The 17,244-nt window shown below is 41.6% G+C and overlaps 2 protein-coding genes across 6 annotated transcripts in view; one reads left to right on the plus strand and one right to left on the minus strand.

Moving 5' to 3' along the window:
- hdlbpa (high density lipoprotein binding protein a) overlaps positions 1 to 1,823 on the minus strand; it is a 17,714-nt gene extending 15,891 nt beyond the window's left edge. Inside the window, exon 1 of the mRNA XM_020609988.1 lies at positions 1,721 to 1,823. The gene's annotated coding sequence lies outside the window, so the exon portion shown is untranslated. The remainder of the gene's footprint in view (positions 1 to 1,720) is intronic.
- Positions 1,824 to 5,441: 3,618 nt separating this feature from the next.
- Positions 5,442 to 17,244, plus strand: part of farp2 (FERM, RhoGEF and pleckstrin domain protein 2) — a 32,580-nt gene continuing 20,777 nt past the window's right edge. For 4 of the 5 annotated variants that reach the window (XM_020609989.1, XM_020609992.1, XM_020609993.1 and 1 more), the window contains exons 1-6: positions 5,442 to 5,548; positions 6,163 to 6,394; positions 14,001 to 14,105; positions 16,398 to 16,440; positions 16,521 to 16,599; positions 16,900 to 16,997. In XM_020609989.1, coding sequence (XP_020465645.1) covers positions 6,194 to 6,394; positions 14,001 to 14,105; positions 16,398 to 16,440; positions 16,521 to 16,599; positions 16,900 to 16,997 — 526 coding nt within the window. In that variant the 5' untranslated portion in view covers positions 5,442 to 5,548; positions 6,163 to 6,193. Of the gene's footprint in view, positions 5,549 to 5,572; positions 5,631 to 6,162; positions 6,395 to 14,000; positions 14,106 to 16,397; positions 16,441 to 16,520; positions 16,600 to 16,899; positions 16,998 to 17,244 lie in introns of those variants that run through there. The other variant, XM_020609991.1, reaches the window with a different exon arrangement.

Genomic DNA, 17,244 nt, shown 5'->3' on the forward strand with positions numbered 1-17,244 from the left:
AGCAGGAACATTTCTGCTATAGAGCCTCCTGAGACTAACAAAACTATCAAGAAATAAAGAAGTGTTCAGATAAAGCTGATGCCAAGAGGCAGATTACTGAACTTGAATGAAGTGTAGGCACCCCTGGAACTCACCATCCTTCACCTGGCTTGTCATACAAGACAACAGACTTGCCTATTAAAGAAACAGCTTTGGGTAGACCAGTTTAATAGGCTGCTGTGCTTTTACACAAGAGCCAACAAAGTTATTACACAATGAATGGTTCTTATTAAAGGGTGTGATTACTTAAGGCTGTACAATTTGACATTGTGTGTTGCTTTGTGCAAACCACTGGTACAGCTGGATTTATGTCACTAGACCGCCATCCATTTCCTCTCACTTCAGAGAGTTCATGTGGGTCAGTTTCCACCAAAGTATGCTCTGTCTTTAATAGTTTTAATAAAAGCCCAACCTATACCAAATAATTAGTTGACCATTTGTACATATTCAACATTTATAACTTCAGTATTAAATAAGATTCAACTTGCTAGCTCCTACATTTAGTATTTGGTACAGTAGTGTCAGCACAGACAACACATGCCCCGTTTCCTTTAAGAAACTAACTAATGACAGCTGGCCCTTTCTACACTGCAGCAATAGTCAGTTAATAAAGGGTACATTACATGGCTAATTTGGTTTGCTTTAACTATCATGTCATGGGAAGAGTGGTGAGTTTAAACTGCTGACTAATGACTAGTTAACTACACCAGTCACCAACTCAGACGACCCCTACCACACGGTGACGTCCACCAAACGCAACTTAAGTTTTTGCGTGACATTATCTAATCTCAGAGATCATTCATTAATGAGTTGCTACGTTAACACAGACTGTCTCGTCTAATGTTAGTAAAAACCTGCTTGCACCATTACAACCTTCGAGCCTATTTAAGGTTAGACCCAAATCGCATATAGAGGATTTAAGTAGCTAGTTAGCTAGAATGGTAACTTTATTAAGTTAACCAGATGACAGCTGCCACCGACACATTTGTTAATGCTAGCTGCCGTCACGTTGGCTAACGCTAGTCAACCAACGTACTGAGAGTGAGACAAACTACTAGTTTAAAAGGTCCATGGTACTGAAATAACGTCCGGTACTAAGAACAAATGTATGTACCTTGTAGCAGAAGTGGGATGTTAAGCAGCAAAATCTCTGTAGCATGGAATACCAGCTCCAAACCCCTGGCTAGTTAGCAAACTTGCTAAAAACTTTGACCATGGTGTGAGCGACTGTGACACGTAGCGCCCAGCTAATCGGTAGCTTGGCTCACTCAAATAGACCTACACAGAACTTCAAGCTGCAGCTTAGCCAGCTATGGACATGAAGCTCATGCTGTATTGGAAACTAAAACCTAAACATAAATCTGCCACACTCATAGACTGTGGTAATGTTATTTTGTATCACATTAGCAGGCTCGTAAAAGGTACAAGCTGAACTGTAGCCTTAGCTAGGGAGCTAATGTTAGCTTACATCAGTTTGCTCTACTAGCTCGCTAAGTCCACGTAGGCATACAGCTGAGAAGGAGAGAAATGACACGGAGTCAGACCAGGACCTACTGTAACGTTAAGGGTTCACCAACAAACTGTCTTCTCAACAAGTACCACTCTGTCGCGTATATTAAAGGTATAAGTCATATGGTGTAGGAATTCTGCACGATCAGTGAAAAGAAACTAAAGTACCTACTTGTTTTATGTTCTCGTCTGCCCTGAAGGTGCAGAAGCTGAAATGAAATTCCACTGGCGAGGAGGTGGAATAGAAGCTGAGGGATATATACCAGGGCCGCCCACCAATCACATCCTCCAACGTCACATCTCAGAGTCCGGTTACAAAAAAATTGTTTTCATTTCCAACTGGCTTTTCTGTAACTTATGAACTCTTGGTTATTTTGCGGTTAAAAATTCCTGTTGGATGAAATGTAAATCTGATTCTCTGAACATTGTGAATTTGGCCTAAAGTAAGAATGTGCTAAGATCATGTCTGAATCAGAATCAGATCAGAATCAGCTTTATTGGCCAGGTGTGTTGGACACACAGGAATTTGACTCAGATACATCGGCTCTCAATGTGCAAACAGCAAACCAGCATAAGGCTGTGTAATATAACAAAACTAAGCAGTATTTACAAGCAACAGAAAGTGCAAACAATGCAGAAAAAGCAGTATGAACAGACAGTAACAATGCAGACAACAAAGGAATGTTCTTTGAAATGAGATAATTAGGGATAAAAAAATAGAGTACTTAAAACTAGAGACCTCTATGACTCTGTATAATCTGTACAATGTATATACACGGGTGTTGCACTGAGGCTTATTGTCCAGTTATACTGTCGTGGGTTAAGTGTTCATCAGTGCGACAGCCAGCGGGAAGAAACTGTCCCTGTGCCTGGTTGTCTTGGTGCACAGTGACCTGTAAGGCCGTCCAGAGGGGAGGAGCTCAAACAGATTGTATCCGGGGGGTGTGAGGGGTCAGCAGTGATCCTCTCCGCCCTCCTTTTGACCCGTGCGGTGTACAGGTCCTCCATGGAGGGCAGGCTCACACCAGTGACCTTTTCTACAGTCCTGACTGTTCACTGACGTCTGTACTTGTCCTGTTTGGTTGCTGAGCCAAACCAGACAGTGATGGAGGTGCAGAGAACAGACTCGATGATTCCTCTGTAGAACTGTATCAGCAGCTCCTGGGGCAGGTCGAACTTCCTGAGCTGGCGCAGGAAGTGCATCCTGGAGTCTGGAGCAGAGTATTCATACACAAAAAGAGCTGATGGAGGTGGAAGGATTCCGTAGTAACCAAAGGCCTATTAATCACACATTTTAGTATAGGATAATTCCTCAGTGTCCTTATGAGATTAGATTTAAAAAATGAGTCAGTGCCCGACCTCCTCCGCTGCAATCCATTAGTGGTGGAAAAGTAGGCCTCCTCAGATTCCTTACTAGTGTAAATGTAGCAATACCACAGTGTAAAAATACTCTTTTACAAGTAAAACTCCTGCATTCAGAAGTTCACTGAGGTAAAGCTACAAACATATTAGCATCAAAATATACTTAAACGTATCAAAAGTAAAAGTACTTATTATGCAGAATGGCGCATGTCACCATCCATCCATTTTCTAAACCGCTTAGTCCCAAGCGGGGTCACGGGTGGTGCATGTCACCTATTTCATATTTCTCTATATTGATGCATTATTGTGTTCACCACATTTAATGTTGCAGCTGGTTTTACTATCTTATATGCTTACAATCTGAAGTACTCTATGACAATGGCCAGTGAAGCATGCTGTACTGAATCTGGCAGAGTTACTCAAAGCTTTCTGCTTCTTCAAAGCTGCCTGTAGCCTTCTGTGAAGCACCTCAAATATTTGAAGCTGCTTCACTTGTCTTCTCTCTAATTAGCTAAATGAAAAGCAGAAAACATTCAAAAGAAGCAAAAGCATGTTCTGATCAAAGGTCAGGGTCAAAGTGTTTATTTGTCATATGCACAGTTAGGAAACGTGTTTCCCTGTACAATGAAATTCTTACTTTGCCGTCCACATGAATGCCACAAAATACAAATGAAATATAAAGTAGATAAATAAGTAACACAAAATCTAAGGCACTTTAAGCAGCAAATGGAGCAATATAATAAAAAATATATTAGGATATAATAAGAGAATGTATGCTGCATGGGAGCAGCATGTGCAGCAGTCAACAGTCAATGTGCAATTATGCATGTGCAAACTGAGAATGGGACTGGCGACCTGTCCAGGGTGTACCCCAGCTTCGCCCGATTGCTGGCTGGGATTGGTTCCGGCCTCCCCCCGCGACCCCGTTTGGGACTGAGCGGTTTAGAAGAAGAAGAAGAAGAAGAAGAAACTGAGAATGTAAACAGCACAGGTCGACAGTACATGACGTATTTCCTGGTAACAAACTCCTCAGCTGTTTAGGAGTCTGATGGCAGAGGGAAAGAAAGAGTTTTTGATAATGACTATACTGAAAAAAATTTAACTATGACATCAGGAGAAGGGGAAAAAGTCACTAGCCGTGACGTTTGATAAGTGCATCATATGATCCTCTGTGAAGGAAAGAAGACAAGTTGGGTGGGCTGGCAAAAATGAAGAAGGGCTGTACTGTGACTGACCAGTGACAGTGATTCCCATTGCATGCTGGGAGAGCTTCTTGGCCCTGACAATTAATTAGCAGGTCAAAAACAATTAATTAGATACCTTTTAATGCTTTCTACTGTGTTGCATTGGTTGCAGGATATTTGTATCATATTTACATATTAATAATAATAATAAACTTTATTTTTATAGCACTCAACAACCCATAGGAGCCCAGGGTGCTGTACAACAGAACAAAACTATGGACAGGTACATATTAGTAACTGAATTTATACTTTTAGATATAAAGATGCAAATACTGTTGCCATTTTTACAACTTTACACACGCACACACACATTTTTTCCACACATAAATGTTCATGTTAGAATATGTAGGTCTGTCTGTCATATGTCACTTAACAGGTGTGTACAATATGAAGTTTAAACAAGAAGCTCACAAGAATAATGGCCAGCAAAGTCAATTTTCAGTTTTTGTGTACATTTTTAAAACGAATTATTTTATTTTATTAGATTTTTTTCTAAAGGAACAAAGCACACCTTTAGGATGCAATGTTGTGCATATGTATATGTATAAAATGTTTAAACAATTTTAATTAGAATGACAGCAGATTTTAATACATACACATAGAAAACATTAGAAAACTTGATTTTTCTGGGTAGGTTATTTGTTAAGTCACATTAAAAAGGTCCATATGACAGATACCTATTTTCATATGCTGAATATGTGGGTGTATTTTTCAGAATATTCAAATGAATATATATAAGCAAGAAAACATACTTCTGCTACATGGTAGCACGTATCCATTTAATATATATGAAAGGCAGATATCTGAACAAAATACATGTTTGTCTTATTTTCCATATGGGACTAGTCTAAGCATTTCTGAAGTATAATGCAACTTTGTTCTTTATTTTACAGTGGGCAGCAGGGGGCGCTCCATCTCAATGCCAGGAGCGGCTCTTGCCTTTTCCCCGTGTTAGTGTTCAGTGAGACTATGATTAAAATGACACTAAATGGCACAAAACATCATGACTGATGTGATTAAACTCTGTATGGAGCCAAGTTTCCTGACGCACGCACACACTGGTCCGAATGTTCATGAAACCTTGCATTTAATTGGAGGGTTATATAAAAATCCACATTTATTTCATATCATCCAGGGGTCAAACACGCATAGCCTCCAGAAACTTTTAAACGTCTTAGACATCCTACGAGGCCTCATGAGAAGGTCGCAGTGGGGAGTATGATCGTACACGTTGAAAGCTATTTAAAGCAAAGGCAAAGCGTCGCTGCTCAGCCACGTTTGAGCCAATGGCAGCCCTCAATCCGCACTCCTGTGGAAGACGACGACCATGGACTGGAGTAGTGTCCTTCACCGTGTTACCAACTTTTAGCTTTTAGTTTCCATACGGGCAAGTGGTAAGTTTAATGCTTCTTTATGGGCATGCTATCGTGTTTAGATATGTTTGACGACTTTGTCTGAGAGAAAACTCGGTTAGAGGTAATACTTCGCCTGGCTTCTAGTCGGCAAACTAATGCCTGTTTAGGTCACCTTTTATTGGACTTTTGTGTTGAGGGTGAATTCCGCTCCTTTTGTTTTTCCCAGTGTTAAATCTTGGATACTAACGTTGAAGTCTGGCTGACCCAGCTAGGCCCTCATTCAGGGTTCCTTAATAAGTGCATGTCGGTCCCCGTCGGTACTCTTCTGTATTTTAGCTCGCCTTCTCGGTGAGGCTGAAAGCTTTGCTGCTGGTTAACGTTAGCCTACATATAGTTTAGGTGGATATTGGCCATTGGTCTCAGATATGTCAACGTTTTCGTGTGTTACACGTGTTATGAATGAACCTCACATGTCCGACAAACAGCCTCAGAGCAAATGCAAACACTGGTTAAACCAGTCGTCCCCTGGACTGAGCCAACACGTTTGTAACTTTATTCGACCCAGACCGAATAATAGCCCATCTTCTTTTAACCGCACGTGTTGTCATATTCTGCATTTTCCTCAAGTTTAACAATGATTTCTGTGTTTGCAGGAGTGAGGTGGGGGAGCTGCTCTGAGCTGTAATGGGAGAGATAGAGGGTTCGTACCGGGCCCTGCAGACCCCTGGCACAAGGCTGGGGGCCCAGTTCAGTGCTGGTATCAGCACTTTGGAGTCGGGCCAGACCCTCAGTGCCAACACGGTTAGCGGTGGCAGCAGCAATGGGCGAGGACTACAAATCCGTGTGCAGGGGCTGGACGACTCCCAGGAGTTCTTTTACACAGACGTGAGTTTCTCCTCAGCTATTGCACAACCTCTTTGTTTCCTTCATCGTCTTGTATTTACACAGTGATAGCCCTGCAGTTTAGTACACAGCAGGATATATTTTAACTTGCAGGCCTGGGCTACCTGGCTTGCGTGTGGCTTGGGTTGGTGACAGATGCTGCATGGCTTTGGTGCTGAAATCCCTTCTTCATTAAGGCTTCTTATTCAGGCAGTTTACGTGTAAGGCGCCAGGGTGCTTTGTAATTTCTCTGCTGTAATAGTAGAAGTTTTGTGCCTTGTCTCTAAGGCTGGATCAGTGCACAACCAGCCAGGACTCAGTGCTTTGCTGTTTTAAATTTACCATCTGATCGGTTGGACAAGTTTTCAAGTTTGTCTCCATGCATTGCTGCATACTCCTCAGTGCATTATCTTATACAGGTAATGCAAACATGGGCAAATTACAGCAGGCCTACGGAATGGAAAACATTTTTTAATATCAAATTTCAAATAATTGAGTAGCATACAGTGCTGATTCAGTAGCTCTGAAACTTTCAAATGACAAGTCACAGTTTAACGTGAGTCACTCTATAACAAAGAATGATGGCCCTTGTTTTTTCTTTTCATTGTAATTAACTTACAGAGACATTAATCCCATTTAAAGGTTGGCAGTTGGTTTGAGCAGATGTTTATATGCACTCTGTTGCAGTGTGTTCCCATGTTTACCTGCTGCCAGAGTCATTCAGGAGGCGAATAGGAAGCAATAAGGAAGCCACTATATCAGAGCAAGTTCCTGTCTTTCTCTGTGGGGGAGGAATATTAAAGATATCTCAGTGTGGAGGCTTTTTAAGTAATAAACATTCATGTCAATGACCAATTAATCAGGTAGTTTTTATTTTTTAGTATAATATCATTTGACCTGGCAGTTACTAATTCAGTTGGATTAGTTTAGTGTATTTAACGTATGTAACTACTCTGTTCTAAATCCTTGTGTAGACACAACTGGCAGATGGAGTGTGGGGGCACTGCTAAAAATGACGTATCATAATCTTGTGCACCATATTTTTCAAAGTCTAATAGAATGAGTCAGACACAAGTTTAATTTGTCTAGAAGCAGGTCTGTGCTTTCAGGATGTTTTTGTCAGTTTTACTCAGCTGTACGTATTGAAAGCCAACTGAAGTTAGCCTGCAAAGTTCAGAGGAAGTTCTGGAGTCGGTGTTGATGGGAAGTGGCAGACAGAAACACACGGCTGCACAAAGGGGAATGGTGGCAATTATGGTGTCCAGCAGCAGGCTGCCATCTGCCGAGAACAAGATGGCCTCTGTTTGCCACTGCCCAGCACTTCTTAATATTTCTGTTCATTCAGTCTGAGGAATCGTGGGTTGGTGGGAGAATAGTTTTGTATGTGTGTGTACAGGATGCCTGCACAGCTTTACATCTGTTAGACAACTTGTGTTTAGTTTCCACTTCAGAGGAGCTGCCAGTGTGATATATCAGTCCTAGTTCTATGTATATTTGATCATGTTTCTCTTTAAATAAAGTGAATGAAGTGGCATGACCTTTCCTATAATGGAACAGCAGTTTTCCCTCATGCATACAGTAAGACAAAATAGAAACAAAATTGCAGTGTTGAATGTTTGAAATGGTTTGGCCCTTCTAGTAAGTGCCTCTCCTTGTTGTGGCATTATGGTTGTTCAGCTGCCCAAATGTCACCTGGTGTTTCCTGCCGCTCTCGCTGTACGTTATGTAGTGAAGGGATTCTGCTCTGTCTTGTGCCTGTATTTTCTCCCACTTTTGAAATTTGTAAAACATTATAGATCGTAGCTCTTGTGAAAATGGTGACCTGTACACATGTGTCTTTAGCCTGGAGTTATAACACACAAATCAGATCAGGGTGCGTGTGCTTTGATCTGTTGGCCTTCATCTGCTGCAGGTACCCAACATGGTCGTCATCAGCGAACATTTGTTTGCATGGCTCTTGTCCACAGGCCCCTCCCACAGTCAGCACAGGAGAAAGCTCAGCCTTGTGGTTTCTGGACAGGGAGACACAGGCTCCTTTTATCCAGCTCAGCCAGCCCCTTCGCTGGCCTTAACTTCCAGCTTGAAACTCGCAAAAAGACTGAGGGTGGGACGTGGAACTGGAACTGTGTGAAAATGCAGTACGGCTGGGGCATCGGTGGGAGGGAATCCGGGCAGGTTCTGCTTTAATGTTGGCAAACACATAAATAGCCAGGCTGACAGCCAAGTGGGTTGAGGGAGACAGGGGCAGCCTCTGGTGTTAAGAGTAGTTAGAGAGAGCAGTCACGGCCAGTACAAAGTTTGAGCTGAGGTGGTGGGGGAGGGGATGCACTCGCTGGTGAAACCCTGCTGGAAGCTCAGCCTAGGAATTTCAACCGCTGGCTAGTAGCAGGAATCACATTTTGATTTTTGTCATAATCTGTTGACAAAAGCATGTAATCAGTGATCACATCTCTCCACTGCTGTTGTCTTTTACCTTTTTGTTACGAAGATGGAGGTGTGAAAATCATGATGCAGTGTTTCAGTCTTTGAAATGTTATCCTCTGCATCTTGCAAGATTTTGAGATGAAGTAGCATTGGATTAATATAGTTTGGCACAGTATAAACAAATGTATGACTATCTGTAATAATGCATGGAGCATAGTTAGGCATGTGTGTTCACATGCATGCTCAGGAGTACCTCTGCTCTACAGCTGATGAAGCAACTAACTCTAATAGCCGTGTGTGATTTAACATTTTAAAGTCGTTCTGCACACTATGGATCTCTGTTTTGAATACTCGTTATCTTTTGCCACTGGCAGTAATTAGCTGCCATTCAGAGGTCCCGTCTGTTTCTTTTTTTTTATGTGAGCTGAGCATTGAAAGTAACTGGGTTACACAGGTGACTTGAGCAAAAGGCACACCGAAACACCTGATTACCACTATGTAGTGTTTATCTGCTAACAAGTGACCTGGCCAACTGTTCACAGGTGTGTGCTGAAGCCAGGTAGTGGTTGATCATAGACAAGTGAAAGTTGCCATAAAGTTAAGAAAGGCATCACAGAACACACTGAACTTTGAAATGTCTCCTTGCAGACGTGTGAATGTGGCCACTAGTGTGCAGAGCTTTCAAATGTATGTCAGCAGGGAATCTCCTGGTGGCAAAGCCTAAGCAGTATACATCCCACTGGGGCAGATACAAGTCCCAGCATACCCCTGCTGTTAGTAGGACGTTAGGGCGGGGGGAGGGAGATAAACTACTGTTTGGTAAACCATGCTTAACCTGTCATGCAAGTAACACCGAAGCCCTGGGTATGAGTCAGGCTATGGTAATATTTGGGTTACACCTTTGTTTTTGTCTGTTTTCCTCTTTATTCTCTACATGCACACTCATTTGTCTTTCACTGTTTGTGAGGACATTCATTCACATAATGCGTTCCCTAGCCCCCTGAATGACTACAGACCTGTCGCCCTGACATCTGTAGTTATGAAGTCCTTTGAGAGAGTGTTGCTGGCCCATCTAAAGGACATCAGAGACCCCCTGCTGGACCCCTTGCAGTTTGCCTACCAGATAAACGGGTCAGTGGATGATGCAGTCAACATGGCACTGCATTACATCCTGCGACACCTCAACTCCTACGGGTCCTCTCTGTGGACTTCAACTCTGTGTTCAATACCATCATCCCAGACATCCTCCACTCTAAACTGACCCAGCTCATTGTGCCTGCCCCCACCTGTCAGTGGATCACTAGCTTTCTGACAGACAGGAAGCAGCAGGTGAGGCTGAGGAAAACCACATTCAGCACCCGTACTATTAGCACAGGTGCCCCCCAGGGATGTGTGCTCTCCCCGCTGTTCTCCCTCTGCACCTCAGAGGACCACTCTGTTAAACTCCTGAAGTTTGCAGATGTCACAACGGCCATTGGTTCACCCAAGACAGTGATGAGTTGGCCTACAAATGGGGAATTTGAACAGCTGGTCCTGAGGTGCGATTGAAACAACCTGGAGCTGCACATGTTCCAAATGACAGTGACTGTAGGAAGAGCCCCCCATCCCCCTCACCATCTATCTGAAAAACATCTCTGTGTGTGTATTTATAAGTACTTTATTTTTATTTTCCTAATGCACATTCCTTTGTCTTGTTTGCTCATTCTTTTTCTTTTCTCATTCGCTCAGCCTTATCTTGTTTACTTGTCTACTCATTGACTTACGAAAGAACACTGTACATGCACATTGAGAGCCACTGTACCAGAGTCAAATTCCTCATGTGTCCAACACACCTGGCCAATAAAGCTAAAGCTCATTCTGATTCCCTTACCCTAAGGCCTCATTCAGACTGAGTTTCAAAGGTGTGGAAAAAATGCAGCCCTCGCCATTAATCTCTATGTGGGATTGATTTTCCTGCAGCTGGCACCAGCATTGCAGGGGGCTCTGGCAAAATGTTACAACTCCATGAGGTGAACAAGTTGGATCTGGTTTAACTGTCACCACACCGGACGGTGACATCATCTGGCAAAGTTGCTGTGTTGACTGGGGAAAGATCGGGATGTGGACGCCCACAGGAAGAAGAATGTTTTTGTTTACCTCATTAGCATGAGAATTCACGGTCACATTTGAGCCACAGTTAAAGCATCATAACGACACACCATGCATTTTCCTTAGAATGGCAGCTATCACTGGCCGCTGTGTAAACACACTAACTTTAACCATCAATACAAAATGCCTAACCACAACCCGTTCTCTGATTCTAACACTTAACCCTAAAATATCCTTACACGACCATAGAAAGACCCATACACACAGAGGAAGATTTGTCTTCCAGAGAAACATCTGCTTGTCATAATCCCTGCTGCCTGCGGTGCTCGATTAGGTGACCCACTGTAATGTTGGAGCCACAAGCTGGGTGTGAACAAACTGAATGCGATCTTACTGTCACACCACAGATGTGACACACATGTTTGCATGGTAGAATGGATTTAGATCATGTTTGAAGAAGACTGAGGAATTTTGAGTAATAATTTCACTTTCATTTTTTTTTTTTTAGATGACTGCTTTCACAAAATATTTACATCTCCAAAACTGAGAACCAACCATTAGTAATGCAAATTGTGAAGTGATTATTCACATTGTGCTGTACTGGAATTCAGTTTCCCCAAATTATAATTTGTAGGGCTGCTACAGTTTTATCATTGGTGGATCTGAGTGTTTTATTTATATAATGTAAATGCTCGTCACAATTTCCTGGAGCCAAATATTTCAATTTGGAATAATATAAAACAAAGAAAAGCAGAAATCATCAACTGGAGCTAGGAAAGGTATTTTTGTTGGATAAATATCACAAAACAATCAGTTTTCAGTGTTATTGGTTAAATTTGTCAGCTGACTACTTGGATTTTTATCATTACTAGTAACCTTTAATATCAGCAGAAAAAAAATACCATTATTAAACATACCAGATCTTTAGTTGTACGGCACTGCCATTATGTCGAACCATCTGTTGGTCCCTGTGGATGTGCTTTCTAGGAGCTCAACAACCCCACAAATCAAACATTTTACATTTATATCATGTTTCCATGCACACCATCATTCTGTTGTCCTGTATTCAGGTTTGCTCACTGCCTTTGTCACATAGCTTTATTCTCTCTTATTTATTACTGTTCTTAAAACGCTAGTAGGGTGGTGGTACATAAACGGTGTACCCACAGTGCAGGCAGTAAAGGGTTGCCCGCCTTGGTCAGCAGTAAGAAGTTATTTAAATAGAAGTGATCTGCACTGGTCTGTGTTGTGATGAAGTTCCATGTAGAAATGATTGCGGATGCAGTTTGTGATGAGGGCAGCTGTGGCTCAGGAGGTGGAGCAGGTCGTGTCCTAACTGGAGGGTTGGTGGTGCACATGTTGGCGTGTTTTGGGGAAAGACGCTGAAATAAGTTGCTCCTGATGGCTTCGTTATCGGTGTGCGAGTGTATCAATACTTGTTCACGATTGCATAAGTGAAAAATAGTGTAAAGGCACTTTGAGTGTGTTTCATTGCATAGAAAAGCGCGATACCAGTATAGGACCATTTTTCATTCACAGAGGAGGAAACGAGGGTGTTGCGCAGCAGTGAACCTTGTCCTCTTGACTAGCTTTCTGGGAGCAGTTGGATCTCGGTGAAAGTGTTATCTCTCTTCTCCGACTGTGGAAGATAAAGCTGAAGGTGTCAGAAGAGGATTTTATTCTCCCTTGAGACCAGAGTGCCGTGAATGCAGATTGATATTCCTGTAGAGGGTTAATGAATAACAGAGGAGGAGCTTCTGAAAGCACTGGAGTCAAAACAGAGCACTGCAGTTTGTTCATGACTACACTGAGGAGAAAATGTCTTTATTTTACAGTTTATAGTAATATGCCATCAAGTTTTGGTTTATAAAAAAAAAAAAAGTTGGGATAGAGTAGAGGTGATGAGACTCATACCTGTTTAACATGGCTTTAAATTTGCAATCATACACCAGCTACATTGTTTCACAGCTGAAAGAATTGTGCTTTGAAAACCTTGTGGAGGAAATCTAGAAGAAATGGGAGTTTTATAGAGCCGCTGTCGTTATCCACTAACTGTTTACAAAGCGCTTCAGATGTTGGTATTTTAGTCAGTATATGATTTCATTGGCATTCGTGCTGATCGAGTCAGTGAGGCAGAAAACCTCCGAATGGTCTTTACATTTGGCTGCTGATGCATTTTGAATGCTTACCGGTGCTGTCTGGATAGTCTGGCTTGCACACTATGACAACCCAGGCAAAGTATTTTAACACACAAGTAGTTCTTCTCTGCTTGAGATCAGCTGCAATCTGACACTTTAAATGTCCAGAAAATAAGTTTTTAGAACAGATTTCTGAATTTACACATGTGGGGTCAGAAGGTTTCACCGGCAATGTAAAGTTTGTTTGTTTTTTGTTTTGTTTTGTTTGTGGTTTTGTAGAATGTGATTGTATCAAAATAATGAAGAGAGTAACTACACTAAATGTCCTTTCCACTGAGTTGTAATGCCAGTGCAAAAAAGTTATTTTTGTAAGGCTTTTAAAAATACTATTTTATATTACAACCAGATGTTTCAGGCTATAATTTTCCCAAAAAGTCACAAGCTAGGATTCCAAACCTCAAGAGCAGTGTGTTGTTAGTACATAGTAATTAGTTCTTCATTTAGTGAACACAATCCTGAGAAGGTACAACTGCGGCAGATTTCCTTCTTGTGTCTGCTGCACTGTGGTCACGTTGTTTTGCAGTTTACATCCAAGTAAAAGAAACTATTTGAATCGACAAATGGAACATATGTGGCCATAAAACACACAGTGAAGTGCATCGTTTACAGATGCCAAATATTTTCAGTACCACAGAGACAGACAGCATTTATTTAATGCTAACTTTATGCACAAGCAAGGGGCTTCTCGTCTCGGCCGGAGTGAAAGCTAGTTTTTTCCTAATCCTCTCTGGGGATCATTTATGCTGGTGTATAAGTTGTATTGCTCTTCCTAAAGTTTTATTTTTAAGTCAAAGCAATGCAATTACTTCTACCACTGATCATAATATTGTCGGAGTAAGATCTTTGTACTAACGCAGTGATGAAAATGAGGATTCCTGTTTCTCCATTCTCTCTTTCAGCCAAAGGCTCTTGGACAGGCGCTGCTCTCCGATGTTTTCCACAGAGGGAACCTCATAGAGAGTGATTACTTTGGCCTGGAGTTTCAGAACATGCAAATGAACTGGGTATGTACACCAACAACTGTCTTGTTTCCTGTTTGGCAGACACATTGAATATCAGGGTCACTAGTTGATCATACGTGACATTTAAGTACAGACGAGCAAAGGACATCAGCATTTGAAAGGTCAAATGTCAGAACTTGATAACACTTGATCAGCCGCTTCATTTTTCAGCAGCTCGGTTGCTCTTATTTAGCTCTACAGCAGTGCAAACAGTGAGGTGTGTGTGTGTTTTTGTTAACTGGACTTGAGCACTATATAACCCAGGAATATTTTTAACTTGTGTGGCACAAGTGCCCACATAGGAATGTCAGACTTTCCATTGTTTTATTCTTCTAGAAGCATAAGTGGATTTCAAGACCACCTAGAAGCTTTTTGTAAAGCAAGAGAGTGGAGATGTGAAACTCACCATGCTCAAAGACAATAGAGCCATGTTAGTTTTTACTTTATAGGACCCACTGGCCTTTTGCTTGAGCACTGAAAACCATGCCCCGTGTGTAGTGCCATTGCTCTTCTGCTGTTTGGCTTTTAAACAAAGCTCTTCCTCCAAAAAAAGTGCTTTGTTGGTCATATGAAAACCGCTTAAGTACAGTTTAAACCATGAACTGTAAGTGACCTGCAGGGTAAAAGATACAAACTGTGACATGTAGGAGACTCTTGCTTGTCCTGGCAGTGTTTGGACTTGATGTCAGTGTATTTTAGAGGACTATGTGAATGTCTGAAATAAATAACTTTTACTGTTTGCTTGGCTATAACTTGAGAAGAGAAACGAGAGCAGGCAACACATTAAACAGGGCTCCAGACTGCGACCATCTATCTGCATTTTGCAAATATTTTTAACACTATGACAAAATGTTATAACGAGGCGCATCAGTGCGACTGTGCAGGGACAGGTACACAGTGATGGAATAGTGGCGCCTCTGCCAGCGACATTTAGAAGTAGGAAGACCTGGTGATGTATATGAAATTGAAAGCGCTTTTATTTTTTGATATTTCTTATAGGAAAAGCTCCCTGAAATACAGGCCTATAATGACATACTCATTGCAAGTCTGCAAGGGAATTGAAGAACGTAGGATATAATGCCATGTTACACAGGTCCTCGCCAGTTTGGGGAAATTTCAATTTCATCTCAGGCGGCAAACCCTTTATCAAAGATGACTGGGCAGAGAAAGGAAGTAGGGTCCTGGGTGACCTCAACGGGAAGGATGCTTTACTAACCTTTGAAGACTGTCTGCCGTGGTTTGGTATCGATAAACGCACACTGTTCATGTATTTTAGACTCGGATCCGCCTTAAAACCCTTAAATTCGAGTGAGGCGATAAACGTCATGATCACCCGCTGGTCATATGGACTCAGGCAGCTCAAATACATGCTTTATCTTTTATATACAACAAACTCGTATCACCAACAAGAAGCACTTCACTTTGACTTTTTAAATTAAAACCGCACATTGTAATTTCTGTAAAGTGTTGATTTGTTGCCAAAGCATTTATCAGTAATACAGTTGAGATAAAAAAAAAAAAACAAGCAACACTTAGGTGGTGTGCCTGAATTTTGTGTTGGTGCCCCTAAAACGTTCAGCAAGGAGGACCAGTGCTACCAGTGGAAAAAGTGAGTCTGGAACCCTGATTGCAACTTTTTTTTATTGTCCGTTAATTGTGTGAGTCCATTTTCAAGCAAAAATGCCCAACATTTGTTTGTTTAAGCTTCTCAGACAGGAGGATTAGCATTTTTTTTACGTGATGGCAAATTAATGACTTTGGGTTTAAAGTGTTGGTTGGACAGAAGACATTTGAAGTGCTTTGCCCAGTTTGACCCCAAATATATTCAGTGTTCTATATAGTAAAAGGAGACAAAGCAGCAACCATCACATCTGAGAACCTTGAACAGTCATGTTTTTGTGTAATAGCTCAGAACTGTTGGTTGACTAATCAGGTATTCAGCTCATCTTCATCTGTAGTTGCTGACTTGCCAGAAGGACAAGTAGCTGAATTTTATTTTGCTGCCCTAAACATGCATACGTGAAGCGACACTGTGAGAAGAATTTATGCAAATATCAGCTGACACCAGTTTCTCGAAGTATCTGCCTGGATCTAGCACATTCCTCCCTCAATCCGACCAAAAGCCGGCTCCTAGAGGGAGGATTCCACCCTAGTCTTATCCCACAACACTGTGTCAGAACATTGCCACGTCACTTCAGTATATCCAGACACATTTAAGCTAGAATTGTCACCACCTGTGGAATTTTGTGATGCGTTCTCATCATGATGATGATGATAATACTTCTTTCTCTTTAGGTTTGGCTCGAACCCACAAAACCCATTGTGAAACAAGTCAGGAGTAAGTTGGCTCAAATACTGATAGATTCCACCTAATGAACATATTTGTGTGTGCTGCTGATGTGTTTTTATGTTTTTCAGGACCAGCAAATACGTTCTTTAGACTGTCGGTGAAGTTCTTTCCTCCAGACCCCGGTCAGCTGCATGAGGAGTACACAAGGTCAGTGACTGTCATTTCATACCAGATATTACATTTACCTCATGCCCCTGTTGAGGCACACAGTTATGTTTTTACAGCATCATATTATACTTCTTGACAAAATGCCTTGTGTATAGTTGTAGAAATAAACAGTAATTTGTGATTCTCAGTTATTTTCGAAGTGCTTTTACATGGCATTTACTTTTCTTAAAGATACTTACATTAATCTGTGGTAAGTGCAGTTTGTGCTTATTTATTTCTCATGAAGCTGAACAGATGGCCACTAAACGTCTGTGCCTTTGTGTGTTTGTTTTTTAATAGGTACTTATTCTCGCTGCAGATAAAAAGAGATCTGATGGAGGGCAGGTTGATCTGCACAGAAAATACTGGAGCCCTGCTGGCCTCTCACGTTGTCCAGTGTATGTGTCAGCTGGTATTCCAACCTCAGTATTTGGTTGTATTTATTGTTGGTTTGTTTGGTAGTCAATTCACACATACACCAGATTAAGCTACATTGCTATGTTCAAGTTAAGTATTCACAGCAGTTTTAGTCATAAAAGAAGTGGCTTGGATACCAGGCCTTTTCCTTCTCGGCAGTGTGTTTTTTTTTTTTGTTTTTTTTTTTTTTTTTTTGAAGGAAAAAAAGAAACTGAAAAGGCCACCATT

The sequence above is a fragment of the Monopterus albus genome, unplaced genomic scaffold (assembly GCF_001952655.1).
Source record: "Monopterus albus unplaced genomic scaffold, M_albus_1.0 scaffold103.1, whole genome shotgun sequence".
In the NCBI taxonomy this organism is placed as follows: domain Eukaryota; kingdom Metazoa; phylum Chordata; class Actinopteri; order Synbranchiformes; family Synbranchidae; genus Monopterus; species Monopterus albus.